Source organism: Sabethes cyaneus, chromosome 3 (genome assembly GCF_943734655.1).
Source record: "Sabethes cyaneus chromosome 3, idSabCyanKW18_F2, whole genome shotgun sequence".
NCBI classification, from domain to species: Eukaryota; Metazoa; Arthropoda; class Insecta; order Diptera; family Culicidae; genus Sabethes; species Sabethes cyaneus.
This window is the reverse complement of record NC_071355.1, coordinates 168,549,913-168,563,239: the sequence shown is the minus strand read 5'-3', so window position 1 is coordinate 168,563,239 and position 13,327 is coordinate 168,549,913. Positions and strand designations below refer to the sequence as shown.

Genomic DNA, 13,327 nt, shown 5'->3' with positions numbered 1-13,327 from the left:
GTAGTCCCATTGGTATCAGAACACGCGTTTTTTTAATTGCGCCGAAATGGTTGATTATACTGGTTAAGTATGTTCTGAGAAATTTCTCAGCGTTAAAAGCTCTTTCATATGGCATGAACGATTATTTGATTAATCCCCCTAAAAGTTAGATAAAAAATTTATTTTTTAAACAGTAAGAGATACAGCAAAACAAAGTTCTACAAAATTTTTGAAAAGATTATTATAAAGAACTTTTCCAAAGAAAGTAACCTTCTAGCTATTATAGTTTTAGAGATAAAGAACAATTTTTGTGGAGACTTTACGAAAATCAATTTTTTGACCACAGTTCTTTCTACAGTATTTATACGCATTAGACATGTTCGGCAAAGATTTTCTAACAGTCAAGTTACATACTTTTGTAGAATATAGTAACTTGCTATCGTCAATATTTGCGGAGAAAATTAAAGTTTTCGTTTAAAAATTAACCAATTTTCAACAGCAATAACTCCCAAACATGCAAATATATTCAAGCCATTTATTACCCATGTGAAAGTACAAGAAAAATACTACAAAATGCAAATCAAATTAGCTTGACCCTGGCTATCCCTCTACCAAAACACTCGCATTGAAAATTGTTACTCGGTTGAATTTAATATGGCGTAGTGTGAAAACCGTGTTATCCCGATCAAGTAAGTGTGCAAAATAAATAATGAAAATGTGTAATCCAAGCAGCATGGATTGTTTGTAGAGAAAAAGATTTTTAAATTTCGTTTTCGGATGAAATTTGATTACTGCAGTTCGAGGTGTACGAATTTCGAAATGTATTTGAAGATACTTCATCCTCACTATAGCTATTATTGTGCATATCATATGTACTGACCAACAGTTGCAGTAGGTACATCTTCAGAGGACATGGCGTTTTTTTATTTGGTAGTTCCCTCATGCTAGAAATTACCGGATCAGAAGATTCTAACAGACGGCAGAAAATCCGTATTTGTAGCCATTCTGGAGATCTTCCTTGTGTGATGAGTTCGGAACTGTTGTATGTCCTTGTCCACCATTGTCATCATCAGCTCGTAACCACTACCGTTCTACCTTCACATTCAATGGATGTAGGATGAATTTTTGCGATTTGCTGGTCTATGTTAATTTTTTCTTGCAGCGTTAGTGCAGCCGTTTCCTTTGCAAACTGGAGATGCAACGGCCGGCAATACCTGGTCGAAGACGATCTAATTAGGCTAATTCAAAGAAACATATCTGGTCGGAGATGGATGTGGATTCTTTCCATTTGTTACTGCTTTAAAGGGAACAATTGATGTGACACAAAGGCTTGAGTTGGACTTCGTGCCATCATACACCAATGGATGTTTGCTAATACTCGCTAAGATCTGCGGTTTCATCTTCCATCGCAACCGTACTTTACGAAAAAAGTTACTGTCTTCAGTTCTTCATCAGAAAACGTGTTTAGTGATGCAGCTTTCGAGCTGATATTACTTGACGAGGTCTGATATGCACAGTAACAGCGATAGTGAGGATGAAGTATCTTCAAATACACTTCGAAATTTGTGCACCTTGAACTGCAGTAATTAAATTTTATAAGAAAACGAATTTTGAAAATCTTAATAGGGTACTTGATCCAATAGTTGTGGTAGTACCAATAGTTGCGCTACTATTCATTATTAATGCATATTTTCGTCACCGTAGCATTTTAGATAAAACAATTACATTCATTATATAAAACAAGTTTTTAGAAGTATTGGTAGTTAGACTACACCATTAAAAATTAAAGCATTGTTTACTAAAAGGCCAATTTTCCAAAATCCAACGCGCAGTTGGAGCGCACAACTATAGGCGCTCATCTATAGTTTTGCTACGATGTTTTTTCACTTAGCAACCTAGCAATGCATATGGAATACCACAATTAAAGAAACATCAAACTTAATTAAGGAAACATTAGCGCAACTGTTGGTACAATATAATTGAATCGGAAAATTCATTTTTTCTTTATAAAGCTTCTCGTACAACGAAAGCAATTGTCTTGCCTCGTGACCAATATCTTGTATTTGACAAATTTATATCCCACAAGCATTAATTGAAGCATATACCTCAATAAACAAGCAAAATCAAGTTATATTGTGCATAGTAGCGCAACTAATGGATCATCTACCCTAATCCATGCTGCTTGGATTACACATTTTCATTATTTATTTTGCACATTTTACTTGATCGGGATAACACGGTTTTTACACTACGCCATATTAAATTCAACCGAGTAACAATTTTCAATGCGAGTGTTTTGGTAGAGGGATAGCCAGGGTCAAGCTAATTTGTTTTGCATTTTGTAGTATTTTTCTTGTACTTTCACATGGGTAATAAATGGCTTGAATGTATTTCCATGTTTGGGAGTTATTGCTGTTGAAAATTGGTTAATTTTTAAACGAAAACTTTAATTTTCTCCGCAAATATTGACGATAGCAAGTTACCATATTCTACAAAAGTATGTAATTTGACTGTTAGAAAATCTTTGCCGAACATGTCAAATGCGTATAAATACTGTAGAAAGAACTGTGGTCAAAAAATTGATTTTCGTAAAGTCTCCATAAAAATTGTTCTTTATCTCTAAAACTATAATAGCTAGAAGGTTACTTTCTTTGGCAAAGTTCTTTATAATAATCTTTTCAAAAATTTTGTAGAACTTTGTTTTGCTGTATCTCTTACTGTTCAAAAAATAAATTTTTTATCTAACTTTTAGGGGGATTAATCAAATAATCGTTCATGCCATATGAAAGAGCTTTTAACGCTGAGAAATTTCTCTGAACATACTTAACCAGTATAATTAACCATTTCGGCGCAATTAAAAAAACGCGTGTTCTGATACCAATGGGACCACTGTGCGGTGTGTGAGTGCCCCGAACCAAGCATTGTCACTCGTTTTGCGAGTACTTTCGAGAAAAAATAAGAAAAGGAGGGGTATGATCTGACGGAAAACCTCTATTATCAAAATGCTAACTTGCCGACTACCCCATTGGCAGGCAACCATGTTTTCCCACTGCGTTTCACTCAACTGCCAGCAATCTGATTAGGGCCCGCTGTCAAAATTTGAGCCCGGGACATCCTCACGCTGTCACTTTTTGCAGCTCGGTATAGAGATGCCAGGGTGGTAGTTACCGAGTCGGTAAGGAACAGTCGAACCAGACAGACAGAAATCCATTTTTATGGGTATAGATAATCTATGTTCTGGACTACCAGTCCAGAAACCAGGGCATAGATATATAATTACTTAAAAACCGAGTTAAAAACTAATTATTGTAGTAAAAATATTTAAGAGTGTAGATTTAATTTTTTTTTTTTGCTTTCGCCCTTCTTTCAGTTTTATCGAGAAATTAATGAGAAATAATCGAAATAATACATGAAATCTGGCAACTGTTCTCAGAGTTGACGGCGGTAGAAGTTTTTCTATCCTGCTCACTCACACTTATACGAAATCTCATTTTAAATTCGCGATGACGGCATTGAAAAAGATTTCGTAGGCTGCTCGCACTTATAGAAAATCTCATACCGAACTGTCAACGTGTGCGTGATGACAAAAGCAAAAATACTTCCCTTTCTTTTTTTCTCACGCAAAACCCTGGACAATATCAGCAACGCCGTCATAGCGAATTGTCAAAAGTGGGTGGAACTTGGAATTGGAAATGCTTCTCTTTCTCTCTCTTATAGGTAAACCGGTAAACCCACAAAAAAGTCAACACCGTCCGTCAACGCGTATAAAACAAAACAAGATTTTCATTCATCGCGTGCGTATGGTTTTTCGGGTTTTTCGGAAACTATTTTAGTTTAGTTTTCTTTCCAGCCAAGTGTATATTGCAAATTTTGGAAATGCCCATCTTAGCAGAGGTATTTTTCAAATTAATAATCTTTAAAATGTAATGTACATATTCGTACAAATGCTCACTTTCCAGCTCGCAGGAGACGAAAGTACCGGAGACAGTTCCCGTACGTTTGTTTTTGAAAACGAAGGCCACACATTGGGCAATGTTCTTAAGAGTATTATTTGTAAATAGTAAGTATTAAAAAAACTGTATATATGAATCGTTAGATATTATTCAACAACAAACATATACCTACTAACCTCGATTACCTACAACAGATCCTTTCATCAAAACACTCGCCTCGATTCTGCATTCCGATCGGGCTTTTTCCGATCAGAAAAGTCCCGATCGACGTGTGTTATAGCATACGATGAATTCCGATCGAAGCGCAATTTCTGATCGGATCCGGCTCCGATCGGTATGTAGAATAGAGGCGACTGATTATCTACTAAAAATGGTACAGAAAGAGCATATTTTTCAATACAATCAGTTACTACTAATGTATATTGTTATTTGTTTCTCGTCATTTAATTTTTCCCTCTATAGTATGGTTTGACATAATTTGTAATTGCTATTTCTTGCAGCTCCGATGTTAATTTTTGCGGATACACCGTGCCTCATCCGGCGGAAAACAAAATGCATTTTCGTATTCAAGCTGCGAGAAATGTCCGTGCTATCGATGTACTTAGACGGGGTTTAGAAGATCTGGAACGAATATGTGATCATACTATTGAAACGTTCGAGGCTGCAGTGGCGATACATCAGGAAAACTATAACTAAACTTTAAGAAAAATCTTTATGTCTTACCTCATAATAAAAAAATTATGTTTTAAAACCAGTTGGGTTTGTACTGGAATTTTTTGATATACTTCAGATGTGGCTCGCACAGTTTGATTCGATTTTGTTCTTTAGTTTGAATACATATTAGTTTTCAGAAGAAAAATAGGCTGCTATGTTCATGAAATGGTGTTGGTATTTTTATCTAGAAAATAATTTAAAATGTTTCTAATTCCAATGCATCTTTCTTTCAATTGTGATCAAATTAGAATTTGAATTTCGGAATGTTACAAACTGTTTGAAAACAAGTTTTCTACTCACTAGAAAATGTATTATTCTGCATATTAGAAGATAATGTTTCATATAAGAGCTCATTAAATATTTTAAAACATGTGCAAGCTTGAATAACTCCGTATGGTCTGTGCTGTGCGGCCAACTGCTGCTGTTCGTGCTGCGGAATTGATCAGCGGCTCGACATGTGAAGTTATATATTTCAGTGTGCAAATCGGTTATTATTAACTGCTTTTTTGTTCCTATTTGTTTCACTGCGTCAAAGATCGCTGTTATCATGTATATTATAGGCTTCGTTCGCTACGAAAAATGTTAAATGGAAGCCTGAATGAACTACAAGCTAGCGTCTTCGTTTTGAGAATTGTTCGTATAAACGAAATTAAATTTTCGGTTTTACACACTCTTGTTTGCGTTACGTTTTTTTTACAGTTTGCCGTTTGTCGCCCTCTAGATAGAACCAATAGCTTGATATTGAGCGAAATTGGTTGAGGTTTTGTCCCACGATGTTGTTTCTTTCAAAAATTTAGACGATTGCCTTAACAAGAGTACGAATTTTTAGCTTTCTAATTAAACGGAAAAGGAAAACATAAAATCAGTCGTTTGCGTGATATAAGTTTGACAGTTTGATTGAAAAAAATGAAATAATAAAAAGGTATGACGGCTGTAAATATTTTCGGTACGGCATCTACCCTGAAAAAGAAATATGAATAAAAGTTTATACCAAACAGATTTGATGGCTGGTTTTCCAAGGCTGATGAATCCATCCGCTGTCCAACTGTGACGGTCCTTCGAAGTGTTTTACTTATAACAAACTAGCGTAACATTAGCGTTTGGTTTAAGAATAAAAAACCAATGTCACCTAATTACCCCAGACCTTTTTCCATAAATGGCTTAACGTTAGTAGGAAATATCAACGCTAAAATTCGTACTCTGTTCTCTCGTTCGATCAATCTCACCCGTTTTGAGGCAAATGCCTTCACTCTGCAGCAAACATTTAATATCGTCTCCTGCCTCCGCTACCGCCACCGCGACTGCCAAAGCTGCTTCGGCGAAAGCCGCTTCCTCCGCCGCCACCGGAACGACGACTATTTCCGCTGCTACTCCCGCTTCCACTGCCACTTTTGGAGGAATAATTTTGCACTTTGCCAGAATATTTCCCCGACGGTGGAGTATAGACTTTCTGTGTTCCTGTGCTGCCTTTTGCGTGCTTCGGTCCCTTGGAATCTTTGGACTTGCCGTTCTCGTCAAACGTAATTGCCGCGTGTCTTTTTCCGGGAGACTTGGAGTCCTTGAAAAATAACGAGATCTTGATCATTGAAAATAGGCGCTGTCGACCTCATGAATCCACAACTACCCCTTTTGGCTTGGGTGCCACCCATGACAGGTGGATGGCAGATTTGAAACTGGGTGGTGTATGAAACAGGTCCCGAATAAGTGTGCTGATGTTAGAAGTGGTCTTCAGCGCTGTAATTTTGATTTGATTTTCCTCGGACTTCTTTTCTTCCGTGGTTTTGTCTTTTACAGCCTCTTGCAACTTTTTGATGTAACTGTAACATATCGTTAAAGATTTAGTTGGTATTTATCTTAGGCTTACATTCTACGCGTATATAAACATACCCTTGTGTACCTCGTGCCAAATACTGTAATCTTGAACGGAAGTCCTTTAGCTTACCAGCATCATCAGGAAATGTTAAAAACTCTGCTGCTTGCTTGCCCAAAGTATGCAGAGCATACAACAGACATTCGGCGTGCGAAAATTGAAATGATGGTGTTTCATTCATATCGGCGTCAGCCGGCGGAAGTGGCATGAATTCCTGAGTCAAAAGCATTTTAATAAAAGGTATTTCATCAGTTATAGTTTAACTTACCAAAAGCACATTGTAGATTGCTTCCACCTTCTCCGCCGGTTTGTCCAATGACCCGCAAAAAGCACACATTTCGGCAAACACTTTAAGTAGACGTAACTGGGTTGTGTGTTGATCCTCTCCAGTTCCAATCGAATTCCAAACGTTTACTGGCAGCAACTTCTCACACATAAACTTGATAAACTGGGTTGACTCGACTTGGGACTGCTAGAAAGGGAAGCCCATATTACTGTAAACTCAATTATCCCGTGAAACTTTCCCAATCTTACTGAAAAATACGGCAGCGCCTCGCTGGCACACTGAATAAATCTCTCAACAGTCTCATCGTCGTTAGTCAGTGATCCTAAGTTGGCTTCCAAATCTGCTTGTTCCGTCGCTATCGCAACCAGCTCGGCGTGACCGGTTACGGTTTTGCTTAGCTTAGTTTGGTTGAGAATTGACATACACAGATGAAATTCGTCAGCGCTTACATCCTATTATGAAATTTAATTCATCAATTAAACTCAACACCGATAGAGCATCATTGTTTACAAACCATGAGAATCTTTTTTATTTCAGTGATAATAAAATCCTCCACTTCCTTCGTAATAACATCCGATCCAACTTTCATTAATTTGTTTAGAATAAACTGAAAGTTGCGATACCGTGTTGGTTCGTCTCCTAGCTCGATTTGACTGAAGATTCCAGTCAATGTCCCAATCGCATCAAACTGTGAATAAGCAATGTTTTAGTGCTATTTTGATTACCTTTAATAAATAAACGACCGTAAAAATGTTTTTGGATGATAGAATTTCAAATTTGAAAGTTTCCCATTACCCATTTCGAACTATCTTAAAATTACAATTTGGCCATCTAGAAACAAACGAACAGTTCACATACCTTGGCCAATGTAAGCAAGGATAGATGCACCTGCTGAAGTTCAATCACGTCGTCCGTAACCAATAGCTGTGCAAGGATGTCACCTATCTTGGGTGTGTGTTCTTTCGAGTCCTTACAGAGCAGTGGAAGATCTTTGATCGCTTGCTTACGAATCTAAAACATCTAGAGTTAGTCACTTGATTCGGAAAATTTTGACTCGCTGTACGCCCTTTACCTGTGCATCTTCATCCTCACACAAATCCAGTTGCCGATCGATGGCTAGCTCGGCAAGCGCTGGGAAATGTTTGAAAAATTTCCCGATAAATTGCGAAGCCAGGCGCTTCTCTTTATCCGTACCCTTGACAGCATCCAGAATTTCCCGATACTCTAACTCGTGCTGGAAATATTTAAGATTTTTTCAACATGAAAATTAAATCAAAGGGCAGAACGCCATTACGAAGCTTACCTCTCCAATTTTTTCTTTTGCGTCGGTCAGAATTTCGTAATTTTTATACAGCTTCTCTATTCGATCTCCGTTCGAATCCATTGTGCGTCAATTTACGGTGCTTTGAGCAACACGAAACTCAATGAAATAAAGGAAATTTTTAGAAAAACTTACGGAAATCAGCAAACCACACGCTCGACTGCTTAAAGTTTTAGACTTTTCTCGGGTAGTGCAGAGCTAGTGAGTAGTGAGTTGCGAGTTTTGTATGCTTGTGTGAGTGACTTCTACCCGCTCATGCGTGTTTACAGTTTGCAGCGATGCCAAATTCACCGGTAATTTTATTAAACAGGTTCAGTGTTCTGAACAGGGGTGTGAAATTGTCGAAATCTTGCAGACTAATAGGGATGGGAAAACTATCATTAACTACTGATAGTTATCAGTAAGCGATAATATCACTAAGTATCAGTGAGGTTTCGCTGTTATTGATATTTACTGATATAGTTATGTTGCCCGGCTAGAAAAAATTATAGTTAGATTAAACTTATTGGTCAATAGTTGCGTACAATAAACGTGGATGACATAATATATCGTCGTCATCGACAGTAGCCTAAAGCCGGGGTAGCTCGTGTTGATTCAAGTTGTGTCCTTTTAAATCGAACATGGGCCACTCGTCGCCAATTTTCTAGTCGTCTCAAAAGTTACTAATCACTTTCGACCTGGTCGAGCCATCTTGTACGTTGAGCAATCACCCGCAATCCCAAATTTACGAATTCATCGACCACATAGTATAGTATGGACAATTTTCAACAGATCGCCGTCTTTAGTTTTTCGTCCATAACTCAAAACTACAAAAGGCCCTATCACAAACATAATATTCGAAAGAGAGGGACACCCAAGCGAGTCTTTTAATGTCATTTAGCATTTACTACTTGGAAAAAGTACCCGAGATATGGCCAATTCCATTCCATAAAGAGAGAAACAGAAAGCGTAAATAAACGAGTAAGAGTTGATTTTTCTATGCTAGCCCAGCTAAACTATAGTTACTATATATATAGTTCGGCGGATAGAAAACCAGGCGAATTGGCATCCCTGATTTATGAAATTAAATTTGAAATTATGGTGAAATGTGCAGGTTTTTACGAAAAATAATCACTGGCGGGTGTTGAAAATGACTAGTTCTATGAAAATAAAGTGTATTTTTTTACCATTACTCCTGCATTTTGGATTTTGAATAGCTTTTGGCTCCGCTTTTGACGTTTATTTGGCTCCCGATTTTCTATCCGCCGAACTATATATATAGTAACTATAAGCTAAACATAACTCTCACGTGTTGTGTTAAACATTCGGCCCTCTTCGATTAAACATTCGGCAATTTGACAACTCGCGAGTTGCCGAAAACTACTACTACGCACGCGAGCTGCATCCTGCATGAAGCTCTACCTTCCTCAGTGGAGCTAGATCAGCTAGATCACCCCATCGACAGGCAACCATGTTTTCGCCGCCAACATCTCGCGTGTGCGAAAATGAGATAGCATGTCAGCATTGCGTTTTACTCAACTGCCCTCAGTCTGATTTGGGCCCACTGTCAAATTTTGAGCCCAGGACATGCTGTCGCTGACGTTCACTGCAGCTCGATACAGAGATGTCGATGGGGTGAGCTAGATGCTCCGACCCTTGAAAACGGCTGGAGTATGCTACGCTCGGCCGTCAACGAAGGCGGGACCGTGATGCTAGGTGAGGAAACCTCGAGCGCACGAAATGATTGGTTTAACGGGGAATGGCAACAAGCGATCGCGTGGAAAAAAGTGCTTGGCAAAACTATCAAACCATATCCACGTATCAGTAACCATATCAAGTATCAATGAGCGCTGAATGAATTGACCGTGATCCTGAGGTCGAAAAAGCGCCAGAAGGAAGACAGAGATTGTTAGAAACTGGACCAACTGTTCCGGGGTAATGTTAAGCGCAAGTTTTACGAGAGGGTAAACCAAACTCGTAAGGGCTATATACCTAAACCTGGCTTGAGTAGGGACAAGGGAGGGGATCTAATTACAAACGAGCTCGAGGTGGTCGATAGGTATTAGAAGCAGTTCTTCGATGAGCATCACAGCGATATAACAGAAGACGACGCAACGGAAGTAAGGGGATAGACTGTCCTATATATTATTCAACATTGCTATTGAAGGTATGATTTGATTCGGCATCGAAGCGGAAGTAACGATCTTCTGCAAAATTAGCCAACTGCCTTCGCACATGACCTCTACATCATTACTAGAAACTTTGTGCCGGCGGAGATAACCTACGCCAGACTAAAACGCAGAACCGGCGTGTAGCCCGGCAAACCCGTGCGGTCGCACGGAGCCTCGCGCTTTAGGAGGCCTCGGGCTTAGTGACTAGAGAAAATGTTAAAAATTCTAGTGGACAATTCCTAGCCTAGCTAGCACAAGTTGCTGTTGAAAAATCGATGAAATTAGGCCTCGCTGCTTTTGACTACGACTCAGCTCTGCTTGCAGGTAGATTATTCAAGGAGGCTTCGCTTCGATCAAATGACCACTTAGCACTTTTCAACCAATGAAATCTCCAGGTCCAGATAGATGGTATTCGACTCATTTTTTTACAGAAAATCGACGACGTTATAATGCGACGTTATTGTGCGCGCAATCCCTTGCTGGACACGACGGTTGAAACAGTCGTGTTTCTGAACGGTCGTAAAAAGGGTAAAAAGGGTCGTGTCATCATCGCTGTTTCATTATTGGAACCAATCGAGCAAAGTAAATAAACCTAGGAATTACCGTTCTATCAGAAGAAACGGAATGAAATTCAGCATGAAATGAATTTGTATTTTCAACGCCGGTTTGCCGAAATTTCATAGTGAATAAAGCGTAGTTTATCCTTCATTATCCAAACAAGCAATAACAAAGCAATAACGTTCGTATTCGAAAACAATTTGTTTAATGCTTTTGTATGATTAACACGAAGTCACGATTAAGGTTGCGACAGAAACGCAATGAGCCTGAGTTGCCAGTTATGGCGATAAAACATTACGAACTGTGTTGCTAATTTAGTCATTTTTTACCTTTGGAACGTTTGAAACAGTACCTGAACTCCCCTCGGAATCCATCGGTCAAGTAAATGCACAATATATTCAGCGGAAAAAAGAGGTGGTCATATCTAAGAGAGATAAAAAAGGGAAAACCATGCATAAGGCTTTCAGAGCAATAAATCTAACATCAAAACTTCTTAAGTTGATGGAGAAAATTACGGATAACTATATCCGCGATGAGTTTTTAAAGAAATCTCCATCGAATGGAAATCAACATGCATACCAACACAGTAAATCTACAGAAACCGCACTGCACCATGTAGTGACGTTCATTGAGAAATCGATCAAATATCAAGAGACGACACACGACACTTTATGCTTTCCTTGATATTGAAGGAGATTTCGGTTTCACGACTCTTTAATACTTTAATACGGAGCCATCCACACTCAATGAATTCAAACAATGCTTTCGAGCAGAAAAATCATAGCATCATTGGACTGAAGTATAGCACATCTGTTTTGTATTCGCGAGGCTTTTGCTTTGCATAACTTTTTCGGAAGTTTCCTTCCTACTCCATGCCAAGTTAAAAAGCAAAGCCTAGGTGCTACATTCCGCCATCGAAACTTGACCTTCTGTTTTTATACAACAGACTTAGCAGCCAGCTATTAGAGTACAGGACAATTGCAGGGCCAGTTGCTACGATCCTATTGACTCTAACAACCTCTCCCAGCCGAGATTCAAACATACGACGACTGGCCTATTAGGCCAGCATCAAAACTCGAGGCCAACTGGGAGGCTCCATACCAAGTATTGAGCCCGAATCTCAAAAGGTAATTGATTTCATCAACCATGTTTAGTCCCGAATTGGGGCACAGGATTCAAATTATCTAGATGAACTCCAACAATGGGTAAACTGTGTGGAATAATCGGAGCCTACTCTAAAAGACGATCATTACGACCATCGCCATGGCCGTTTCATTCAATGCTCTCTGGCATTCAACAGCTTAGTCTGCACAGGGCCTCGCTCCTTGTAACGCAGGCTCTGCTAAAACGTAGAATTGGGTTACATATCATAGCGTCGAAAACCAAATATATGGTAGGAATAAACTCGCAGGGACTATTGACAGTGATGAACTAAAAGTGATTGGTTAGTTCATATACTTGGGATCTCCCGACAATAATACGAGTAAAGAGATTTAACAATACATTCAAGATGAATGTCGAGCCTACTTTTTGTCCGCAAGCCGCTTCAATCAAGGAGCATACGCTGAAGATGTACAAAACGTTTCAGACCGGTAGTTCTTTTACCGCCTAGAGACTGTAGATTTGCTTACGGAAGACATACGTGCACTTGCCGTATTTGGACGACAGCTGTTGCAGACTATTTTTGGCGGAGTACAAATGGAAAGCGGAAAGTGGCATAGGTGTATGAACTGACGAGCTGCGGGCACTACTTGAGAAGATTCCAATCGTACACTTGGCGAAAATTGGGAAACTACGGTGGGCCGGTCACACCGCAGCGATGCCGGACGACTGTGCAGTGAATTCCCTTCTCTTCAAGAACTCTACCGCCTCTGGCACCAGGAATAGAGTGGCCCAACGTGCTAGATGACTCGACTAGGTTGAAGCCGACTTGAGTGTGTCGAGACGCTCAACGAGTAGCAAGAACCGAGTATTGTGAAGAGAAATACTTGAAACGGCAAGAGCCAGCCCGACTCTATGCTGTCAGAAGTAATAAGCAAGTAAGAAGTAAACTGTAACAGAAAACACACATTTCCCAACCAGGCTTCATTCTCGGTCAGCACCTCAACTAAACAGAATTTGAAAAAGTAGTGTTAAGGGCAATTGTAGAGCTAATTATTATCTACATTATTGTTGAAGAAAGTATAGTTTTATCTTTAGTATTTAAGACGCTACGCGATTGTTAGCCGGTAGCCAAATGAGCGCTCTTTTTGCTACCAACGTGAGAGCAGCCCCATAGCGCCATAACTACAAAAGATAGAACCATACTTTCTTCAACAATAATGTAAATAATAATTAGTTCTACAACTGCCCTTTACACTACTTTTTCAAATACTGTTTCGTTGAGGCACTGCAGTCAAATGAACACCTACCTACTACAAAAATCTGAAAATGAAGCCTGTTCCCAACTAGATGCTTTCTAAATGCTTTGTAAAGGTTTCAGATGATCTGTGATAT

At 39.1% G+C, this 13,327-nt stretch overlaps 2 protein-coding genes across 3 annotated transcripts; one reads left to right on the top strand and one right to left on the bottom strand.

Annotated features, from left to right (window-relative positions):
* The first annotated feature begins 3,744 nt into the window (after positions 1 to 3,744).
* Positions 3,745 to 4,653, top strand: LOC128743443 (probable DNA-directed RNA polymerases I and III subunit RPAC2). Its single transcript, XM_053840021.1, has 3 exons — positions 3,745 to 3,873; positions 3,939 to 4,039; positions 4,433 to 4,653. Exons 1-3 carry the CDS (start codon positions 3,856 to 3,858, stop codon positions 4,626 to 4,628), a joined length of 315 nt encoding a protein of 104 aa, XP_053695996.1. The 5' UTR covers positions 3,745 to 3,855; the 3' UTR covers positions 4,629 to 4,653.
* A 294-nt stretch (positions 4,654 to 4,947) lies between these two features.
* On the bottom strand, positions 4,948 to 8,304 carry LOC128741965 (apoptosis inhibitor 5 homolog). 2 transcript variants are annotated; one of them, XM_053838110.1, is made up of 9 exons: positions 8,106 to 8,304; positions 7,875 to 8,036; positions 7,661 to 7,813; positions 7,317 to 7,490; positions 7,051 to 7,254; positions 6,785 to 6,988; positions 6,534 to 6,730; positions 6,271 to 6,463; positions 4,948 to 6,204 (listed from the first exon to the last, which is right to left on the bottom strand). In XM_053838110.1, the coding sequence occupies exons 1-9, from the start codon at positions 8,184 to 8,186 to the stop codon at positions 5,911 to 5,913; spliced, it is 1,662 nt and encodes a 553-aa protein (XP_053694085.1). In that variant the 5' UTR covers positions 8,187 to 8,304; the 3' UTR covers positions 4,948 to 5,910. The 2 variants fall into 2 exon arrangements, with proteins under 2 accessions (XP_053694085.1, XP_053694086.1); XM_053838111.1 differs by having other exon boundaries at positions 6,785 to 6,985.
* Between the last annotated feature and the right edge of the window lie 5,023 nt (positions 8,305 to 13,327).

Bases quoted from the DNA above. Each gene is read 5' to 3' on its own strand.
- LOC128743443 (XM_053840021.1), top strand. The intron at 4,040-4,432 runs GTAAGTATTAAA...TATTTCTTGCAG, and splicing joins AAGAGTATTATTTGTAAATA to CTCCGATGTTAATTTTTGCG.
- LOC128741965 (XM_053838110.1), bottom strand. From the start codon at position 8,186: ATGGATTCGAACGGAGATCGAATAGAGAAGCTGTATAAAAATTACGAA. The intron at 6,989-7,050 runs GTAAGATTGGGA...TTCCCTTTCTAG, and splicing joins AGGCGCTGCCGTATTTTTCA to CAGTCCCAAGTCGAGTCAAC. The intron at 6,464-6,533 runs GTATGTTTATAT...GATATGTTACAG, and splicing joins TTGGCACGAGGTACACAAGG to TTACATCAAAAAGTTGCAAG.